The following is a 22,500-nucleotide window of genomic DNA, read 5'->3' as shown; positions in this document are numbered from 1 at the left end:
CACAGCGCAGCTCCAGAGGATGAGAAAATATTTGCTCATGTCTTCTTTGCTGCATGCCTGCAAGCAACTGTCTGTTTAGGCAGGAACAGAGGAATGTGGAGAGCCAGCTTTGCCAATGGCTCAGTGACTGAGGCACCAGGTATGGATTCCTAGAGCCAAATCCCTGGTTGAGGTAAATCAATTGTAACTCCATGGCGGTCAATGGACCTAAACTGCTTTACACCAGCTGAGGATCTGGCCCACTGCGTCATATCATGACAGCAGCTGAGTCAGCCTGTTATGATTCAGAGACAAATTAAATGAGTTCAGCACAACTGTTGCATGAAGATGACAATTTAAATGCAAGTCCTAGCACTGGAATGGGGCTAGGGAGAAATGGGTTCCGTTAGCCTATAGATTCAATAGATTAGGTTACAGAACAGACAGACTGGATTAGATTAATAATACTTACCTCTTGCTTCCCAACCTCACATTAAAGATTGTGAAGCAATTTAAGACCTATTGGTGAAAAGCATTATACAAGAAATGGGTGTTGTTATTGTTATCTCCTGCTTTTCCTCAGTAGATCTCAAAGCACTTTACAAAGGAGGTCTGTAGCATTATCATCATTTTATAGATAGGGAAACTGAGGCACGGAAGGGTGGAGTGACTTGCCCAAGGTTACTCAGCAGGCCAATGGCAGACCCAAAACTAGACTACATGTCTTCCAAATTGGGCTCCTTTGTGCTATCCATTGGTTTAGAGAGTAGATTAACTGAAAAGAATTGGCACAAGAAATTGCAAGCCCATTAGCAAGAATTTTTAATGAATCTGTAAACTCAGGGGTTGTACCGTATGATTGGAGAATTGCTAACATAGTTCCTATTTTTAAGAAAGGGAAAAAAAGTGATCCAAGTAATTATAGGCCTGTTAGTTTGACATCTGTAGTATGCAAGGTCTTGGAAAAAATTTTGAAGGAGAAGGTAGTTAAGGACATTGAAGTCAATGGTAAATGGGACAAAATACAACATGGTTTTACAAAAGGTAGATCGTGCCAAACCAACCTGATCTCCTTCTTTGAGAGAGTAACAGATTTTTTAGATAAAGGAAACGCAGTGGATCTAATTTACTTAGATTTTAGTAAGGCGTTTGATACTGTGCCACATGGGGAATTATTAGTTAAATTGGATAAGATGGGCATCAATAGGAAAATTGAAAGGTGGATAGGGAATTGGTTAAAGGGGAGACTACAACGGGTCCTACTGAAAGGTGAACTGTCAAGTTGGAGGGAGGTTACCAGTGGAGTTCCTCAAGGATCAGTTTTGGGACCAATCTTATTTAATCTTTTTATTACTGACCTGGGCACAAAAAGTGGGAGTGTGCTAATAAAGTTTGCAGATGATACAAAGCTGGGAGGTATTGCTAATTTAGAGAAGGACAGGGATACCCTACAGGAGGATCTGGATGACCTTGTAAACTGGAGTAATAGGAATAGGATGAAATTTAATAGTGAGAAGTGTAAGGTCATGCATTTAGGGATTAATAACAAGAATTTTAGTTATAAGCTAGGGACGCATCAACTAGAAGTAACGGAGGAGGAAAAGGACCTTGGAGTATTGGTTGATCATAGGATGACTATGAGCTGCCAATGTGATATAGCTGTGAAAAAAGCTAATGTCATCTTGGGATGCATCAGGAGAGGTATTTCCAGTAGGGATAAGGAGGTTTTAGTACCATTATATAAGGCACTGGTGAGACCTCACCTGGAATACTGTGTGCAGTTCTGGTCTCCCATGTTTAAGAAGGATGAATTCAAACTGGAACAGGTACAGAGAAGGGCTACTGGGATGATCCGAGGAATGGAAAACTTGTCTTATGAAAGGAGACTCAGGGAGCTTGGCTTGTTTAGCCTAACTAAAAGAAGGTTGAGGGGAGATATGATTGCTCTCTATAAATATATCAGAGGGATAAATACCAGAGAGGGAGAGGAATTATTTAAACTCAGTACCAATGTGGACACAAGAACAAATGGATATAAACTGGCCACTAGGAAATTTAGATTAGAAATTAGACGAAGGTTTCTAACCATCAGAGGAGTGAAGTTTTGGAATAGCCTTCCGAGGGAAGTAGTGGGGGCAAAAGATCTATCTTGCTTTAAGATTAAACTCGATAAGTTTATGGAGGAGATGGTATGATGGGATAACATGGTTTTGGTAATTAAATATTCATGGTAAATAGGCCCAATGGCCTGTGATGGGTTTTTAGATGGGGTAAGATCCAAGTTACCCGGGAAAGAATTTTCTGTAGTATCTGGCTGATGAATCTTGCCCATATGCTCAGGGTTTAGCTGATCGCCATATTTGGGGTCGGGAAGGAATTTTCCTCCAGGGCAGATTGGAAGGCCCTGGAGGTTTTTCGCCTTCCTCTGTAGCATGGGGCACGGGTCACTTGCTGGAGGATTCTCTGCTCCTTGAGGTCTTCAAACTACAATTTGAGGACTTCAATAGCACAGATATAGGTGTGAGGTCTTTTTTAGGAGTGGTGGGTGAAATTCTGTGGCCTGCATTGTGCAGGAGGTCAGACTAGATGATCATAATGGTCCCTTCTGGCCTAAATATCTATGAATCTATGAATCTATGAATTAGATTAGAAAATAGATGGATTAGATTGTATTTGGTTATATATTGAATGGATTATTTTAGATTGTGGATTAGATTGATTCAGTTTGGTATTGGATGTGTTCATTTGTGTTAGTGTCCACAGTATGCTAATTTCTAGAGATTCAAGATTGAAGAGATTAGATGCATAAATTTATGGACCAGATGGATTAGATGAATTAGGTTAGACAGAGGTAATAAATTGGTTTCTATTATTATGGAGGTGTCGATCATGACTCCACAATCAAAGCTGAGTTGTTTATTGCCCTTAAAGAGGAGTTTCAACCTTTGTATTTTGTATGAAAAATAACCCGTACCCTCCCCAAATTTACAGTGCTTACTCTTTGAGCACAGAATTAATTTTCTGAGAATTTACAAATAAATACGTTTGTTAGTTTATTAGTGTAAATTAACCCAAATCTAGATCCTGGAAGAAATTTAGTATCCATCAGTCTTTTTTTTGGCCCAAATGTTGTTAACAACAGAATAACACAGGCACTTGAGCATGTTAACCAGGTGAACTGGATAAATTAGTTTGTAATTTATCTGAATTGTTGTATCTAATTTTTATGACTAGACAGACTAAAGGCAGGCTCAGCTCAGGTAACTCTTAAGGAAGGCCATTGTCAGATAAGGTAGTTCAACCAATCACCACACTTCCTCAAAAGCTAATTTGCATGCAACAACGCTGTTGGTTGTAATGACCACCAGTAAGGGACTGGTCAGTTGTGTCAAGAGTTCTCATGGGTAGGTTGTTTGACATGCTCAGTTAAGGCACTCTTGCCATGGTTTCATAATGTTATAAGGGAACAAAATATAGGAAAAAGTAAATGTGTCTTTAAAAAGCAGTTGTATCTAATTTAGGACCAAAATTATTTAAAAAGTCTTAATTGTAATCATATGTTTATTGCATGATGTCACGGCAGGGCAGAGTTAAGGTTGTTTGGATAACTTTGTTATACATTTCTTACTATAAAATCTGCATTTCTTTTAAATGTATCTTTAACTCTGAATTTCCTGGATTTACGGTGTGTGGTTTTTGGGATACTTACAACATATCTGAAATGCCTTTTAGCTTTTAAATTACTGACACATACTCTCAACCTTAACTCAATTGTAAAGTGTTTTTTGGTCTAGATTCAACGGATTTGGGTAGATATGAGATTAGATGGATTGGACTGCAGAATAGTGCTAGGTGAAAAATGAATGTTTTGATTTGCTGGCAATTCTGAAAAATCCCCCCCCCCCCAAAAAAAATGTTTTGGATTAAACTGAAAACAAAATTTTTGAAATTTTCAGAGAATTGAAAATTTTAAAAAATTTTTTAAAAAGGTTTTAAAAAGTTTTGCTTTTGAGTAGTGAATTTGAATGAAATTTCTCAACAGAAAGTGATCTCAAACCAAAACAATCCATCTCATTTTCGAAAATGTCATCAGAACAAAACGTTTTGATCTTTTCTAAAAAAATTTGTTTTTTATTCAAAACAAATGATTTGGTGAATTTGATGTGAATTCGCAAAACAATTCAGTGTTATAGAATCAGCAATTTTCACCAAAAAAAAGTTTGAACCAAAAATTTTTGCCCAGTTCCAGGTTGTCAATTAGCTGAAAAGGAGAGAAAGTTTGGTCTCCCAACTGGGGGCAGAGAAGCTGTGTCAGCCTGTATTGTGTATAAATTCTATGCTCCTAATAAAGCCTGTACTGTTTATAAATTCTTTCACACATCTCTATGGGCAGGCAGTGGGTGTGGGGAACCGAGAGTGTGATTTCATTTTTTTCTCTGCATCTGCATTTGCTGAGAGGTGTTTGTAACATACAGAGACAGTGCGAATTCCAAGACTCGAGAAAGCAGAGGCGGAGAAACGCTGAATAAACTAAAACAGCCTTTGGAAAGTGACGTGGACACATTTTTTTTAATTTTAAAGGCTCTGAATCAGATTCTGATCTCCGTTAACTTCAGTGGAATGACACTGGTGTAACGGGAGTTACTCCAGATTTGCGGCTGTGTAAAAAAGATTGAAATCTGGCTCACAAAAAAAACAAAAGAAAGTGGAATGAACATGTTGTCTGCTGCCTTCCCATTAGTCACTCTGCTTGTCTGTTGTATACTTTTCCTTAGCCTGCATCTGTCTTAGGATGGCCCAATGGTTGGGGCAATCGCCTTGACCTTGGTAGAGCTGGGTTCAGTTCCCTGCTTTGTTGCAGACTCTTTGGGTGATCCTGGGCAAGTCCCTTAGCTTCTCTGTGCCTAGTTTCACCACCAGTACACTGCGGCTAATTGCTCTGCCTTACAAGTGTGCTGTAAGGATAAGTACTGTGAAGTGCTTTGAGATGTACTGCTTACAAAAGCCCCATATAGGAACTAGGTATAGTTAGCTTTTGGGAGTAGGGAGCCCCTAGATGCTATCTTAATAACCATAGAAATGTAGGACTGGACATGTTGATAATTCTGCCACTGAGATGACTTTAATGCCAATGATGTCAGCCTTGCGTTAACCCAGTGCAAGCAAAAGAAGGACCAAGGCCATAGTTGGCTCTAAATTTTAGGCCAACTCCCTAGCTGCTGTAAATCAGCGTGGCTTGACTGAAGCAACATCAATTTGTACCAGCTCAGGGTGTGGGCCAGTATTATTTCCTGCATCCTCAAAGACCAAATCAAACTGGGTATGTGTACAAGGCAAACCCCCACCCCTTCGGCAGTGAGTCTCAGCGTCTAGGTCAGCTGACTCGGGCTCACACAATGGGGCTAACAAGAACAGTGTCGATGTTCCCATCCCAGCTAAAGCCTGGGATCTCAGACCCACCCTCCCTTGCTGGGTTTCAAAGCCTGAGCAGGAACATCTACACTGACCCGTAGGCTCTGAGACTCGCTACCACAGGTCTTCTTTTGCAGTGTAAACATACCCACCGGGGCGGAAAAGAAAGGGGGGGACCAGTTAAAGACTGTTCCACAAACTACCTGGTAGCTGTTAATTACTAAAGCTGAGTTCACCCCTCACGCTACTCAGGGCAAAATTTCATTTGGACGTAGCCAGTTGAGGAAATATGTGTTCCCAGATTTACTCATATTGCTCCAGATACTCTCAAATGCTGGAGTCCCTTTTACACAGCCAGAGAGGTGTAAAGGGGCCCAAGCGTAAATGAGAATCTGGCTTCTTACCCCTGCTGGTTGACACAGATAAAACTCAAGTGACCTCAAACAAAGCAATTACCCAATTAATCATTAAACCTAAGATTTCAATCTATTTATCTTCATGCTTCATCTGTTTTTTTTAAGCCAATCAAAACATTATGCAATCAACAAACGGGGTTCTTTAATGAGATCTAGCCCTAGAAATGGCTGCTTATCTAATGCAAACATTGGCCCTGGTTCACATTTACACAGAGGTCCCTTAGTAGCGTAAATGGGACTGAAAGCAGTTATAAATTACATTTACGCTCGCTCCTCGGAGGCTGTTTTCGTGCTGCCAGAGTGGTGTAAAGGGGGGTGGGTCCCAGTGTAAATTCTCTCCTTTTTATTGTTTGCCTTCTCACATATAGGGCCAGATTCTCCCCTGGGGTAAATCCGTGTCATGCTGAAGCTGAGGGAGCTGCGCTGATATACGCCAGCTGAGGATCTGGCCTGTGGAACGAAAGTGGTTGCTTATTTTAGTCTGAGCGGGAGGAATCAGCTGAGTTTTGTCCGGTTCTGATGCCCGTGTTTGGCTAGAACTTAAAGAAACTGGAAAGGGCTGGATAGCTAAACAGACTTGTGATGGGTCTGGGAGTCCTTCAGTTCTAGGTCGCTGGTTTCAGTTAATTTCCTGCTGGTAAAAGTCACCCTGAGCTGCTGGGACCCTAGGAAATGAGCAGGATGGATCTCATCCCAGTTCCCAGCAGAGAGGTGTCCGCATTGCAAAAGTAACCACCTGGCTGGCAGACTCTTGGAGAGACCAAGGGTTGAACTGGTCGTGAAGAGTGCACAGGGCCCTCAGAGGCAAGCCTTGCATGGGAAAGATGAGGTGTATAGGGAGGAGCGGAGAACAATCTTTACCTGCTCTTGGGGAAATAGAAGGCTCCAGTTTCTGGGCTGCAGCATTCATCAGAGCTCAATTCAATGCAAAGTATTCAGAGAAACTCTTCGGAGGATAAGCCCTTCTCCAATTTCTCTTGTCCCCTTAAAAAATAAAAAGGGGTTGGGGGGTAGATCCTAAAATATAACATATATGTATAAATTAATGTCATAACACAGAGTCTCTGGCCTGTAAGATATTCGACTTAGCCACACAAGGCCTGAGGCCTGAACTAGATTGACATGACTTTGTTCACCAAGATCACTAGTTAACGCGGTAGCCGTAAATTGCCAAGATTACAGGACAAGCCATGCTAATTGCTGATGTTTTAGAAAAGCTGTCACAATGTATCTGTTAATTTGGCAAGATGACTGGTAGAAACTTCTTGGGGAATTTTAGCTCGGCCACACGTCGCTATGGCAACTGTGTGACGCCCATGTTAATCAGTGAAAAGGGAACTAACAAGGCAGCATATGAGAAAGGGGGCATCCCTAAATTAGTGGGAGGAGGAAGTCTGGACAAGGGGCAAAGGGCTGGAATACTTATGGGTAGGTCTGAGCATTAGTAGATGAAAGCGTAACTCAGGCTAAAGATGTGGGCCAACATTTCGGGAGGCACTAGCATTATGACGAAGATGATGATGAAGAAAATAGTGACTGACAGTCCAGGTTGCCCCAGCAGGAGATGTGAATGATGCTAGTCACAGTGCTAAACACCCTGAACGTCTGCTGTTGGACTTCAGTGTCCGGTGGCCTGGTTAGCAGATTTGTTGCTCAAGGGACTTGTGATAAATTGCAGCTGTTTCTTGTGCGCGCTGAGGGCCGCTCATTGTAATGCTCCTGCTCATAATATTCCTGAGGCTGTAGCCCTCAGCTAACCGAACCTTTATTGACCCCCTGCAGTCTAAGAGCTCAATCAATAATCAATACATCAACCCATCAATAAGGCCACTCTCCGGTCAACCCACAGTCGGGTCACCCTGGTGCAAAGCCATTGCCACGCTCCGTTCAGCACGGTCTGGTTACAGCAAGACTTACCTTCACCTCCCCTGGCTACAAAGCACGTTTGTCCTGTCCCCAGTGCAATTCATGTTGCTGTCACATTTTTCAGGTCTGGGTCAAACAGATCAAGGGGACTCGTTTACCTCCCCCTGCCCCCATCCCTTTTAGGACAGCACATGGCCAGACTCTGACTTCCCCCCGCCCCACTAACTTTGGCCCTGGTTTCAAGGGGCCAGATCCTCAGCTGGCATAAATCAGCACAGATCCCTTAGCTTCGTGGAGTGATGCCAGTTTATACCAGCTGAAGATCAGGATCATTGCTTAGCTGCAGATTGCCACCTCTGACAGCACTGGCAAGCAAAGAAGTAAGTTTGTGTGGAAGAGTAGGGGCCAGGAGATCTGGGTTCAATCTGCCACAGACTTCATCTGCACAAGTCATTTCATCTCCCCATGCCTCAGCACCCCACTCCTAACATGGGGCTAGCAGAGAGTCAAAGAAGCGCCAAGCAGATACGTTCATTGATGTTGCAGGGGGTTATGTGGCTAGCGCCTGGATAAACAGCTAGCTTTTCTGGAGCAAAATGGCTGTTTTGTTGCAACTGAGATTTCTGAGGGAATCCTCCATTTTCACAGACGTTTTTTAAAAAAAAAGTCCCTGAAAAATGATTTTTCTCCCCCACAGTTTTCGGCATCCGCTTCCTTTGTATGGCCTGGCAGCACAAAGGGGCCTTAAAGTGAGCGTGACTGTGAATTGCAGCGGGCGATCGGTGTAAAGGGGGCGTTCGAGCCAGCAAGAGTGAGGCCCGGAGACTTGTTTTCATCCGGTCCGGAGGGGAAGCTTGTTTTCGGTGGAGTGCGTGTCACGGAGAGGCCAGGATCGCTTTGTCCCTTGCTGCCAGAGACAAACTGCCGCTTGTCTTGTGTTTTATGAGAGATGTACATTTCCTTCTTCCCTGGAGATGGATCTTCAGGGCAGGGGTACCGGGGCGGGGGGGGGCTGAGTGAAAAGGCCCAGTTCCATCCCGCGTCCCCAGAACACAGCCTCATTGTGTCCCCGTTGTTTTTTCCTCATCTCCTTTCAGAGACAGATCATCCCCAGCCTTAGCTGGGGGGGGGGGGGTTGTGACCAAGGGCCCAATCCAAAGCCTGGGGAAATGAATGGGGAGCCTTTCCATCAACTTCAGCGGCCTCAGGATCAGGCCCCAGCCAAAATGAGGCAGGTATGTTACCGAAGCGGAGCTACGCGTCCCTGTCGGGGCTGGTTTGAGACCTTGGGATTATAGGCCTGTGTGTGTGGAGGGGTCTGAACGCAGCTTGTGGGGGAGGGGATCCCCAGCTACCACCCCCGTCTCTCCAGAGGGGAGAGGGGGAGCATTGCTTCCGTTTCGGAGCGGAACCGGGAGCTGCATGCATTGGCATCTCTGAGGTACAAAAACCCAGGGCAGCCGGGACGCTCCTGAGCCTGCAAAACCAGACAGCTGGCAGTGGCAGCCTGTACCGCACCACCCTGACACATTTCCCAGGACGGCTGCCTCGAAAAACGGGCGATCCGGGGGAAATCTGACCAGGTGGCAGCACGACTCGGGGCTGTGCCGGGGTGGGGACCGGTGTCGTAGTACGCCTAGGACCCTGGATTGCCCTCACCCAGCCCTGTCCGTTCCCGAGTCTCTCTCTTTTGGGCTAATGAGGGATTTCTGCCTTCAGAACACCCTGGCTTGTTCTTCCAAACATCACGAGTGATTTCCAGTGCCCAGCTGAGACACACGAAAGAGGCCTGGTTTCCAGAGGACGGGTCCTTCGCGCTCTCCGAAAATCAGGCCCCTCTTAAGGCATCTTAACTGGGCCATCCCCAAAAAGGGAGCCACCCAAATCGCTTGTCTGGCGTGGGGGGGTAGGTGGAATGAGGAAAGGCCCGGAGCGCTGACCAGCACTTTAGTAATGTCAATTGCGCAAACGTTGCGGAGTTATGGAAGGCTGGTTTCGTGCTGCTGGATTCAGCCCTTGGTTATTATTTTTTTAAAATAATTTTTCGAGCTTTTTTTTTTTAATCCGGCTTTTTGCCCCCCGCCCCCGTCAGATAGAACTATTGACCTTGTGATTTTCAAAAGACTTAATTTTTTTTTGGACATCTCCCAGTGGGACTAAGCTGCCCGATCAAAAGTTGCACACTGGCGGGGTTGGGGAGGGAAACAGCCAAACCCGAAACAGAATGCAGCTCCTGCCCCGCCCCAAACAGTGAGCCAAACAGCAGGAGCGATCGTTTGCTTGGAAAGATTGGACGCTCTCGGGGACAGGGAACGTCTCTTTGTTCTGTGTCTGTACAGCCCCTAGCGCCCTTTCCTTGAGTCTCTGGTGCTTCTGGCTTTAGATCAAGTCTCCAGCATCCTACCCAGTGCGGATGCTGCCATGTAGCATCATGCTGTGTTTCTAGCAGTGCCGTGCTTGAGATGCCTTGAGGTCAATGGGCCAATTCGCCAGCTGGTGTAAACCAGTGAGGCTCCATTGACATCAATGGGAGCTGTACCAGTTTATACCAGCTGGGACCACTAGCAGTAGATCCAGGTAGAGCACTCTGTTGCCACTGTAATGGGTGCTGTATAGGAACCTAGATAGGCTTGTGACCTCCCAAGCTTGCCTGCTGTTTGGGTTCCTTCCTCAAGACTGCTCAGCCCACACCCTAGATCCTCTTATCGCCGAGACCCACGCCCACCTCTTTTATACCCGGTCGGGTTAACCAGCCCCTAGCACCAGAGAGTCATCGGAACTCATTAACCTTTTCCCATCTGGAGCAACCCTTGCTAACATATTGTGGGGACTGTTTCAAGCAAACTCTGCCAGTCTGTGTTTGGAGGGGCCGGGGGCACAGGGGAGGAGAAGACCAGTTAATTTACAGACCTACAGTAGCATTTCAGAGATGATCAGCTCTCATGCTTCAAGGGATCAGCTGATCCAAAGCCACTGGAAGCGAATGGGTGTCTTTCCACCAGCTTTGGATCTGGTTCGGAGGAGATGTGGGTCTGAATGGTGTTGACAGCTACTCTGAATTCCCCCAACTCTGCGGCTGCATATAAAGATGGGCTTGTTCACTGGGGCTGCTCTGTTCTGCTGAGCAGAACAATAAAGGGAAAGATGCTCACAATGGGAAATTGTACATCCTCCTTGGTCGTGAAAGGGGAAAATACAGACACACCAACTGTTTACTGGTCCTGGGCCGGAGGGAGGGATTGAGAGGGAGAGAGAGAGGGAAAAGGAGATACAGCCACCACCCAGACAATTTTGATGCTGTCCAAAGAGCACAAAGCCTAGATCTTCCAAAGCAGAACTTGTTCTCTGGTTATTTGATTTCCTCTCCCAGAGCAGGCAGGCCTCTCACCGTCCCCGATGCCCGATGATAGCAGATGTGTCCACTAGCCATGGAAGGAGCCAGGAGCCGCCTCTTCCAATGAACCCAACGGCAAGTTTGGTCTTTCCGTTCCTCTCCCGTCCAACAATGGGACGTTTGTGATGGAGACGGGACCGGGTTTTTGCGAGCGTGCGTCATGCCAGATGCGTAACAGGGTGCTGAGTCACCCCTATGCCAGCAGTCTGGCCCGGGCGGGCGTGCAGCAGCAGGTGGTGGAGGAGAGCTCTCAAAGGATTGCTTTGTCTTTTTCACGGCTCGGTTTGGAGGGGTACGGTGGGCTGGCAGAGGATTTCCCTGTGAACGTACAAGGTACGGGACCGGAGCTGGTACGTAGAGCCCTGCAACTCCGCAGATAGCCGCTTTATATCCATGGATGTCTGCATCCCCGGACGCGGGTGCATTGTTTACCATCTTTGGGGATCGGCTGCAGATCCAAATTTGTGTGTCCGTGCAGGGCTCTAACAATGTGAGAGGGGACTGGGGCAGATGCATATAAAAGATGGAGGGCGGGTCAGATACAAGTTCATTAGCGTGGGTGTGGTTCGGGTGCAGATACAAATTAGTGTGTCCACACATGGCTCTACTGGTAGGGATTCTTTTACCATTAAAGCACGGCTCGTGGTGTCCCCCGGGCTCCCCCCACTCTCCACCTACCATACTTGGTGGGTGGGAAGCTCAGGACCTCTGCCTTGCAGCAGCATGGTGGGGTAGGGGATTATGCCCAGTGAAGAGGAGGGTCTCAGGGCATCTGCTGGGGCTTGGGACTTCAGCAGGAGTGTGGCTGAAGCCCTGAGCCCCGGCAGGCACCTCCCACAGGGCTGAAGCTCCAAGCCCTGGGAGGTGCGCCCTGGCTCTCGAACGTCTAAAGATTCTCATGTGTGGCTCGGAGGGTCAGTAAGTTTCACGACCCCAGTCTAGTGGATCTGGCACTGGCATGGGAGTGGGGAGATGTGGGTAGTCTCATATCTGAAGCTAACCTGCTGTGTGACCTAGGGCAAGGCTGTGTGCCTCAGTTTCCCCTCCCATTCCCCGTCTGTTTTGATTTTAAGGGACTGTGTCCATACAGCACCTAGCGCAATGGGACCCCAGTCTCGCTTGGAGCCTCTAGTCATTGCAGGAACTAGTCAGAGGCAGCTGAGTCAAAACATCCAGACCCAGCTCTTCAGCCTCACAATGCTGGTTATTGTGGGCTAGTGGGAAGTCAGCCAGACCCCCTCCTGGTTTGCTGTAGAGGGCAGGGGTCGAGTTGAATTAGCTTCACCCTCCCAGCCACACACCACCCGCACTCCCCGTAATACTCCTTTGCCTCCCTTCATCGTCTCTTACCCACGATCCCCAAAGGGATCTAACAGTGGGGGTGGTTCCTCAGCGACGTGAGAGGAGGTTCAGAAGATTCAATAGGTAGGGCAGCATTGCCTAGTGGGTAGGACACTAGCCTGCTGGGTGATCCTTGGGCCAGTCACTTCCCTTCGCTCTTTCCCCCCATCCCACCTCTTGTCTGTGTAGACTGTAAACTCTTCAGGGCAGGGCCTGTCTCTCATGATGTGTTAGCGTATTGGGGTAGCGCCTAGGAGCCCAAACTCAGAACCAAACACAGAACCAAAAGAGACAGAGCCGCCAACTGCCAGCCCCTTGGATTCCAGAAATGTTAATCAACCCATGTGAAAGCCACAGAACGATGCAATTTGTGTTTGTCTAGAGTCGTTCCTACCAAAGGGTAACAGACTGAGTGCATCTTGTAGAGGACAATGGGCTGTAGGGAACCTCGTACAGTAAGTGTCGAGCTGGAGGTATGGCAGGGTAGGGGGACGCTTTATAGAAACAGAGTTTTTATCCTCCATTGCCTTGCACCTTCTGCTGTCATTCCCACCCGTTCCCTATGGGGTGCAAATTACATGTGCACTGATCCACTGGCGATTTGCACCCGCTTTGCATGCCTTTTGCACGGATCTCCATGACTGCGCAAGGGGCAGGGTGATGGAGAATTGGGGCCACAGGTCAGAGGAGGGGGCCAAAGAGTGGAGGGTGGGGAAGGAAGCTGGACAGCTCCTTGCAGCGTGGGACTCCGGTCCATGACCGGTTCGCCTACATACAACTAGAAAAGGAGTACTTGTGGCACCTTAGAGACTAACCAATTTATTTGAGCATGAGCTTTCGTGAGCTACAGCTCACTTCATCAGATGTTTACCGTGGAAACTGCAGCAGACTTTATATACACACAGAGAATATGAAACAATACCTCCTCCCACCCCACTGCTGAATTGGAATTCATTTGCAAATTGGATACTATTAATTTAGGCTTAAATAGAGACTGGGAGTGGCTAAGTCATTATGCAAGGTAGCCTGTTTCTTCTTGTTTTTTCCTACCCCCCCCCCCCCCCGCCCCAGATGTTCTGGTTTAACTTGGATTTAAACTTGGAGAGTGGTCAGTTTAGATGAGCTATTACCAGCAGGAGAGTGAGTTTGTGTGTGTATGGGGGTGGGGGGGATGTGAGAAAACCTTGATCTATGCAGGAAATAGCCCGACTTGATTATGTAAAGAGTTGTCACTTTGGATGGGCTAGCACCAGCAGGAGAGTGAATTTGTGTGGGGGGTGGAGGGTGAGAAAACCTGGATTTGTGCTGGAAATGGCCCACCTGTTGATCACTTTAGATAAGCTATTACCAGCAGGACAGTGGGGTGGGAGGAGGTATTGTTTCATATTCTCTGTGTGTATATAAAGTCTGCTGCAGTTTCCACGGTAAACATCTGATGAAGTGAGCTGTAGCTCACGAAAGCTCATGCTCAAATAAATTGGTTAGTCTCTAAGGTGCCACAAGTACTCCTTTTCTTTTTGCGAATACAGACTAACACGGCTGTTCCTCTGAAACCTACATACAACTGTTGTCCAGATGATAATGATGATAAATAAGACATAGCGCTACGAGCCCGGGGTGAAATCCTGGCTTCACTGAAGTCAGTAGCAAAATACCCATTGATTTCACCTCCAGGACTTCTGGGCTCTGTCCCCAGCTCTGGCCTGTGCTTGCTGTGTAAAATTAGGCCATCACTTAACCTCTCTGTGCTGTAGTTTTGCTGTCTCTAAAATAGGGGCTGCTAATACCCACAGTATGGGACCAGGGGAGGCTTTCAAATGACCCTAAGAAAATGAGGTGCCTAAATCCCATTGGCAGTCAGTGGCATTGGCCCACCCCTGGCCTCTTTGAAAATCATAGAATCATAGACTTTAAGGTCAGAAGGGACCATTATGATCGTCTAGTCTGACCTCCTGCATAGCGCAGGCCACCGAATCTCACCCACCCACTCCTGTAACAAACCTCTGACCTATGTCTGAGCTATTGAAGTCCTCAAATCGTGGTTTAAAGACTTCGAGGTGCAGAGAATCCTCCAGCAAGTGACCCGTGCTGCACGCTGCAGAGGAAGGCAAAAAACCCCCAGGGCCTCTGCCAATCTGCCCTGGAGGAAAATTCCTTCCCGACCCCAAATATGGCAATCGACTAAACCCTGCGCATGTGGGCAAGACTCACCAGCCAGACACCCGGGAAAGAATTCTCTGTAGTAACTCAGATCCCACCCTAACTAGTGTCCCATCACAGGCCATTGGGCATATCTACCGCTAATAGTTGAAGATCAATTAATTGCCAAAATTAGGCTAGCCCATCATGCCATCCCTTACCAAGCTTAGTCTTGAAGCCAGATATGTCTTTTGCCCCCACTGCTCCCCTTGGGAGGCTGTTCCAGAACTTCACTCCTCCAATGGTTCGAAACCTTCGTCTAATTTCAAGTCTAAACTTCCTGATGGCCATGAGGCTTAATGTATTTATGTTTGTAAAGTGCTTTGACATCTTTGCATGGGAAGATGCGAGAGATGTGCAAAGAACTTGTTTGTTAGTGGAAGCATTCATAGCCGTATTACTGGGGTTAATTGGAGGCAAAGAGGGACATGGAAGCAGAGGCAGAATTTGGGGTGAGGCTCAGAAATCTCTTGGGATGCTGCATGAACCATGTGTTGGAACGAGAGCTGTGTGAAGAACTGATATTTTTTCAGTTCTCTGGCCGTGTCGAAACCCTGGAGCTGGTGAGAATTGATTCGGATCAAACAAAACAGTTACTCCGTGAGCCTTTTAAACCATTTTTTTACATAATTAAGTGGCCAAACAAAAGTGTTTTGAACGGAAAGAATCATATCGGGCGGATTTGTAACAAAAAAAATTCTTACGACCAGAACAAATTCAGCAAATTCAACACTGATCTGTGAAATGGTTTGGTTGACCCAAGTCTGCGTTTTCTGGCACAAAAAAAGTTTGGAGGAAATTTTTCGGCCAATCGCCTCGACTAGTCCTGCTGAGGTGTCTGGGACAGTGCAGGGAAGCATCCAACAACCTGCTGAGCTCTGCCTGGCACTGGAACAAGCTGGGGATCCGGGAGGCAGCGGACGCAGACCATGAATGCCTGGCACGGCTGGTCTGGCCACCTGGTGTTGATCGGCAGTGGGTGAACCTCAGGCATACGGGACCATGGTGAAGCCCATTCTGGGTTTGGTTTGAGCCTTGGGTGGGTGTGTGAGTTGGTTCCTCTTTCACCCGGGCTCGGTCAGCTTGCCCTGACAGCCTCTTGCTCTCCATAGGCGAGGCCAATGGGGGAGGTGAGTGGGGAACCAATGGGCCAGCTGCATTGAATCCCATTTCTCTCCACAGCCCAGGTGTCAGAAGTGGCCGGAGACCCTCTGGGAGCTCGACCGAGTAAGTATTAGAGAGAAACCCAAATCCTGTAGTTAACCATTATTATTGCTGTGATAACCCCTTGTGGGGCCCAATTAGGAGCCAGGGCCCCACAGTGCTAGGTGCTGTACCAGCCAATAACACAAAGAATCAAACTATGGTCTGTTCTATTCGATCCTGCACGACACGTGCGATATCCCCTTGCTCTCCTGCAGCACTGAAGTTCAGTAAAGACATGTGCAAAGTACTTCGCTTAGGCAGGAAAAATCAAACGCACGACCATGAAATGGGGAATAACTGGTGAGTCCAGCTGTACTGCTGAAAGGGATCTGAGGGTTAGGGTGGATCACACATTGCATGTGAGTCAACAATGGGACACAGTTGCAAAAAAAGGCTATTATCCTTCTGGGGTGTATTAACAGGAGTGTCGTACATGAGGCGCAGAAGATAATTGTCCCACTCTGTGCAGACTGGTGAGGCCTCAGTTGGAGTCCTGTGTCCAGTTCTCGGCCCCAGGCTTTAAGAAAGATGTAGATAAGTTGGAGAAAGCCCAGAGGAGAGCAACAAAAATGACAAAAGGTTTAGAAACCCTGACCTGTGAGGAAAGGTGAAAAAATCTGGACATGTTTAGTCTTGGGAAAAGAAGACTGAAGGGAGGACCTGAGAACAGTCTTCAAATATGTGAAGGGCTGTTCTACAGGGGATGGGGATCGATTGTTCTCCTTGTTAGGCTAGGAAGCAAGGGACTTGATCTGCAGTAAGGGAGGTTTAGGTTAGATATTAGCAAAAACGTTCTCGGGGAGTTAAGTTCTGGAACAGGCTTCCAAGGGAGGTTGTGAAATCCCCATCGCTAGAGGTTTTTCAGAACAGGGTTGGACAAACCCCTGTCAGGGATGGTCTAGGTTTACTTGGTCCTGCCTCAGTGCCAGGGGCTGCACTTGATGACCTTTCGAGGTCCCTTTCAGCCCGACATTGCTGTGATTATATGAATGGGGAGAGAAGGAGGATTGTCCAGTGGTTAGGGAGCTAGCCAGAGATCTGGATACAATTCCCTGCTCTGCCACGCGCTCCCTGTGAGCAAACACTCCTGCTGCTTGCAACAGCTCCCCCTAAATGAAACTTAATCGCAAAACTCTAACCATGAAGAATTTCTTCAAAAACTCCACAGGAGCAAAATAACTATGTGGAACGGTGCCACCTGGTGAGTCCGGCTAGAACAAAACCTCAATCCTTTTTCAGGCACGTTCCTGGCCCCACAGCTAAGTATGCACCAGCTGATGCTGCTGGCTTCAGTCTGCCTCTCTTCTCTGCCAGCTGCTTTAAGTATTTACCAGAAGGTAACTGGGGGTCCAGGTGCGTAACCATGTTCTCTCCCTCCCAACGAATCTGCCAGCTCCTTTCCCCTGTTCCCCTTTCCAGCATGGGGCAGTTTGGCTCTTACCCTAGTCCCAACCCATCTGCGTCACAAAGTGCTGCAGTTTAAAGTTGAGGTCACAGCCCGGGGGAGGCCGGGAATAGCAGGAGGCCGGTTTGAGGTGCACTGGCATGGCTGTGAGTCGGGTACCTGGGGCTGGAATAGAAATGGGGGCAGCAGGCTGGGGTTGAGTGGCCTCAGCAGGGGGGCAGGGGAAGGGAACCTGGACTGTAGGAGGCAAATCAGGACCCCAGTGCTGCAGCCGTGCATGTGGAAGGGGAACCCTGGACTGGGGGAGTAAGGTGGGGCTGCGGGTCGGGACTGAGGGGTGCTGGGGGGAGCTCGGGGCTGGAATAGCAGGGTGGGGTTGCGGGTCGGGACTGAGGGGCATCGGGGATGCTGCGGGGGGGGAGCTCGGGGCTGGAATAGCAGGGTGCAGGGTTGCCGTTTGGGACTGAAGGGCATCAGCAGGCAAACAGAGCAGGTCTCGGAGGAGAGCCGCGACCCTCGAGCATCTCGGGAGGCTGCAGGCCAAGCGAGGCTGGGGGTTCGACGCACCTCCCCCTGCCGGTGTCTCCTCACAGCCCCCACCCCGCGCCTGCAGTACCTGCTGGAGCCCCTCCAGGAGGTGGTGCACACCCAGCGTGGCGCCACGGTCACCCTGCCCTGCGTCCTGCGGGCACGGCCCCCCCACTACCAGGTGAAATGGAGCAAGGTGGAGCCGGCCGAGCTGCTGGAGAGCGTCATCCTGGTCACCAGCGGGGCCCAGCACAAGACCTACGGGCAGCTGGGCGGGCGGGCCCGGCTGAGGCGTGGCCACCGCAACGACGCCTCCCTCACCATCGCCGGGGTGGCGCTGGAGGACGAGGGACGCTACCGCTGCCAGCTGGTCAACGGGCTGGAAGACGAGAGCCTGTCGCTGACGCTGATGCTGGACGGTAAGTCCCGGCTCCCACGGCGGCCTGGGAACGGTCCCCCTCCGTCCAGCAATGGCCCCATCCTCTTCAGGGGAGAGACCCTCTGCCGATGGGAGCCCCGGGGGCTGGGGGCAGCCACGTCCCCTGGTGGGGGGCTGGAGGAAAAGTGGGGGGAGCCATGTCCTCTGGCGGGGGGCCAGGGGAGAAGTAGGGGAGCCGTGTCCCCTGGCAGGGGGGCCCCTCGGGGGGGTAGCAGGGGGAGCTGCGTCCTTTGGCGGGGTTCCCTGAGAGGAGGCTGAGAGAGAGGGGAAGCTGCATCCCGTGGAAGTGGGTCCTGGGGGGAGGTAGGAGAACCTGCATCCCCTGGTGGGAGCCCATGAGGAAAGTGGTTTTAAAAGCCTTAGCTCGCTTCCCCTCTGCCTCCAGCTCCTTCTGAGCGTAGGGGTGAGTTGGGTCCTTCCAGCCATCCCGACACATTGCAGGGGGTCCCTGCGGCCACTCCTCCCCAAATCTCTGCTGGGTGACCTTGAGCAAGCCTCTGCCCCGTAGCTGTGCCTCGGTTTCCCCTCCCACCCTCTGTCTGCCTATTCAGACTGTGAGCTCTCCGGGGCAAGAACTGCCTCTTGCTCTGTGTCTCTGATCTCATGTGAGCCTTCGATGCGCTGCTGTAATGGAATAATACCGTGGGGGTTCCCCGGGGTGCCAGCAGATCTGGTTGGGAAACGGAATTTCTGTCCCATGGGAAATCCTGACATTTCAAACTTTGTTTTCATTCCGGATCCGGAAAGAGAAGTCGAAATTTTGAAATTCACCATGGAACAGAAATTCTGAAGGATTTTGATTCAGAAACTTCAAAACATTTCGGGGACATTGACACAGGCTAATAGACTACACAGTATCCAATAGTATGTCTCAATAATATTGACTATTTTTATATTATTATAACATAAAGAAAAAAAAGTGGCCGTGAAGCGAAATGCTTCCGACTGTATCGAAACGAGAAAGGTGAAGTGAATTGCATCAACTTGTTCCCACGGCAAATGTCGTCAAAGTCGACGAGTTCCTGCAAATCGTTTGGATTTCGACAAACCTGCATTTTCCGACAGAAAAGGGTTCCGTCAAAATATTGTCAAGCAGGTGCAGAGGCCGGCACCCTGCCCTGAGATTCCCAATCGACCCTCTGATCCCAGAATACCAGCTCACTCCCTTTCTCTTACGATCACCCAGGTGTCGTCTTCCCCTACCAGACCAGCCAGGGGCGCTACAGATTCAACTACTTTGAGGCTAAGCAGGCCTGTGAGGAGCAGGACTCCAGGCTGGCCACTTATCAGCAGCTCTACAAAGGTAACCAGCCTCTGTCTGTTTCACCCACCTCCTCTGGTGGCTAATTCACAGACTTTGCTCTAGATATGCTTGGGGGGGAAATAGTTAATTTCTTTATTTATTTAGGATGCTTTAACAGGTCTGCAGATCATTGCCATGTAAATATCAGAGACAGAAGGGTAATCAGGTTTCAGAGTGGTAGCCGGGAGTCCTTGTGGCACCTTAGAGACTAACAAATGTATTTGGGCATAAGCTTTTGTGGGCTAAAACCCACTTCATCGGATGTTACAGAATCGTTACAACAGCCAGCTTTGGTTTAGAGAAGCATTGGACAGTAGGATCATCAGATCTGGGAATAGGACCCAGGAGTCCTGGCCCCCAACCCCCTCTCTTCGAACTGCTATGCCACACCCCACCATCCCAGAGCTGGGATTAGAACCGGTTCCTCAAAGCACTGGACCACTCTCTCTCCCAGAGCTGGGGATAGACCCCCCCTTTGCTCTGCACGAGATGCGGGCCAGTGGACAATCAGGGTCATTATTAAGGTATCCTGTAGCTTGGTTCTGACGTTCATCAGTGCCCCGTGGTCCCCGTGCTCTGCCCGCAATGCACTGAGCTTGCCCATCCCTTTTTCTCTCACTAACCCACAGCATGGACCGAAGGGCTGGACTGGTGTAACGCAGGCTGGATTCTTGACGGGACCGTCCACTACCCCATTATTAACCCCCGAGAGCCTTGTGGAGGGCGGCTTCTCCTCCCGGGAGTTCGGACCTACGGGGCCAAGGACAAGCAGAAGGACCGGTTTGACGCATTCTGCTTCACCTCCGCTGTGAGGGGTACGTCCAGAGGGAACGTGGTGGCTCCATGCAACCGCAGAGCATAGGGAGAAAAGATCAGACCAAAGGGTCAGCTCGTCTGGTACCCCCTCCTGTTCTGGGTCAGCTCACTACTCCGTCTGGTGTGATAGCCCCTCTTCCCCATCTGGGTCATTCCTCCCAGGGCAATGGCAAATGTCCCCTGCTCCATGCCACCTTCCTGAAGCAGGCATTGCCCATGAGCTAGGTGGGACCTGCTGTTTTCTAGCCAGGCTAGAGGGACCCTTGGCATCTCCATGGCAGGTCCCCACACCACCCAGCGTCCCATGTGACCTTCGCCCTGACACCCTCCCTTCCCTCTCTCTCTCCCCAGGCCAGGTCAATTTCCTCCGGGGCCACCTGAGCTTCAAAGAGGCGGGGCAGGCTTGCCGCAACCAAGGGGCCACCATTGCCAAGGTCGGGCAGCTCTACTCCGCCTGGAAGTTCTCCCAGCTGGACCGTTGCGACGGGGGCTGGCTGGCGGACGGCAGCGTCCGCTACCCCATCACCACCCCTCGCACCCGCTGCGGGGGCCTTCCGGACCCCGGCGTCCGGAGCTTCGGCTTTCCCAACAAGGAGCAGAGGACGTACGGGACCTACTGCTTCTCGGTGAAATAGGGATGGCGCGGGGTGATGATGGGACGCCGGGTAGGGGACGGCAGCTCTGCTCTTCACTGGTTCCCAGCTGCCTGTGCCTTTCAAGGGTCATGAGATCCATGTCCCATGCATATTTCTCTTTCCCAGTGGGTCTCAGGCTGGTTTCCAGCAGCACATAACGCTCGCTTGGCCCATCCTCTCATCGTCAGCCTTAGCAGAGAGACCAAGGACTGGACCGGCCATGGAGACCAGAATCCTGTCTCATGTCTAGACGTGGTTCCTCCAGGAGTGCTGGCAGGGAGAGGCCGATAGGCTGCTTGCCCTGTTCTGTGAACAGAGGAATCTGTTCTCTGGAGCGGTGAATCTGACACAAAATTCAACCCCTGGGCCGATTTGGACCCTCTACCCAGGGGTGAATTCCACCCTTTCGACACAGAGAGCAAGCGACAATGGAAATAGCAAAGCCCCCAACCTCAGAACATCTCTGGTCTTCTCGGGGCTTTTGCTCTCCTAGGTTTTGGCTCCTGATGTTTGTTAGCTGCCATCTGGAGCAGGGGGTTGTCAGGAGAAGACAGAATCCATGGGACACAGTAAAAATCCAGTGTCCTGCTCCCACGAGGTCGCTGGACCCCTCCGAGGAATAACCAGTAGCTGTAGATTTTTTTGGTTTAGTTTAAAGCTAACAAGGAAATGGCATTTTGTATCCATTACTCACCTATTTTCAACAGGGGATGGGTGCCCCTGGAGATAAAAAAACTTCCTGACTCTCCGTATACTTACTCATGCTTGTGGAAATTCACAACGATAGCAAGGTCACAACTCAGATCCCCCTGCTCTGCAAAGCACAGGTCCCTTTCCACTTGAGCTAAAGAAGCATCTCCTTAATTAGCAGCAGTATAGGGGCTATGATGCACAGTTGAGCCACTCTGATTCCATTCCAACAGAGGGCAGCAGTGCACACAAGCCCCCAGCCAGCTCACTGTGCTTGTGAAGGTCTGTTTTTTAATCCCAACACCCGCCAGGCTCCCCCCATGAAGAAGCCGTTCAGTGTCTATATGTGAAAGGCTGGAAAGTAAAGAGTTTGACTAATTGAGTTTATTCATGTAAATTAATAAAATGATGGTAAACCCACCCAAAAATAGCACCTTGGGGTTGTTGTTTTTTGCCTGCGTATTAGCCATAGGGTGACACAATCCGACCCTCGAACCAAGGACTTTCAGAGCTAGAAGGCATGAGCTGCTAATGTGTCAACTGAAGCACTATGCCCCCTTAGCTGAAGCATAAAAACATAAGAACGGCCATAGTGGGTCAGACCAAGGGTCCATCTAGCCCAGCATCCTGTCTTCCGACAGTGGCAAGTGCCAGGTGCCTCAGAGGGAATGAACAGAACAGGGACTCATCAAGTGATCCATCCCCTTTCGCTCATTCCCAGCTTCTGGTAAACAGAGGCTAGGGACGCCATCCCTGCCCATCCTGGCTAATAGCCCTTGATGGACCTATCCTCCATGAACATATCTAGTTGTTTTTTGAACCCTGTTATGGTCTTGGCCTTCACAACATCCTCTGGCGAGGAGTTCCACAG

At 49.2% G+C, this 22,500-nt stretch overlaps 1 protein-coding gene across 5 annotated transcripts; it reads left to right on the top strand.

Annotated features, from left to right (window-relative positions):
- The first annotated feature begins 13 nt into the window (after positions 1-13).
- Positions 14-22,059, top strand: HAPLN2 (hyaluronan and proteoglycan link protein 2). 5 transcript variants are annotated; one of them, XM_048828072.2, is made up of 9 exons: positions 34-139; positions 8,371-8,908; positions 11,044-11,400; positions 15,790-15,834; positions 17,053-17,166; positions 17,812-18,165; positions 19,372-19,488; positions 20,118-20,303; positions 20,656-22,059. In XM_048828072.2, the coding sequence occupies exons 3-9, from the start codon at positions 11,193-11,195 to the stop codon at positions 20,937-20,939; spliced, it is 1,308 nt and encodes a 435-aa protein (XP_048684029.2). In that variant the 5' UTR covers positions 34-139; positions 8,371-8,908; positions 11,044-11,192; the 3' UTR covers positions 20,940-22,059. The 5 variants fall into 5 exon arrangements, with proteins under 5 accessions (XP_048684030.2, XP_048684029.2, XP_048684032.2 ...); XM_048828075.2 differs by having other exon boundaries at positions 35-139; positions 11,044-11,142; XM_048828074.2 differs by having other exon boundaries at positions 35-139; positions 11,044-11,417.
- Positions 22,060-22,500: the final 441 nt, after the last annotated feature.

The sequence above is a fragment of the Caretta caretta genome, chromosome 24, assembly GCF_965140235.1.
Source record: "Caretta caretta isolate rCarCar2 chromosome 24, rCarCar1.hap1, whole genome shotgun sequence".
Lineage (NCBI taxonomy): Eukaryota > Metazoa > Chordata > Testudines > Cheloniidae > Caretta > Caretta caretta.
This window is presented reverse-complemented; position numbering and strand designations above follow the sequence as displayed.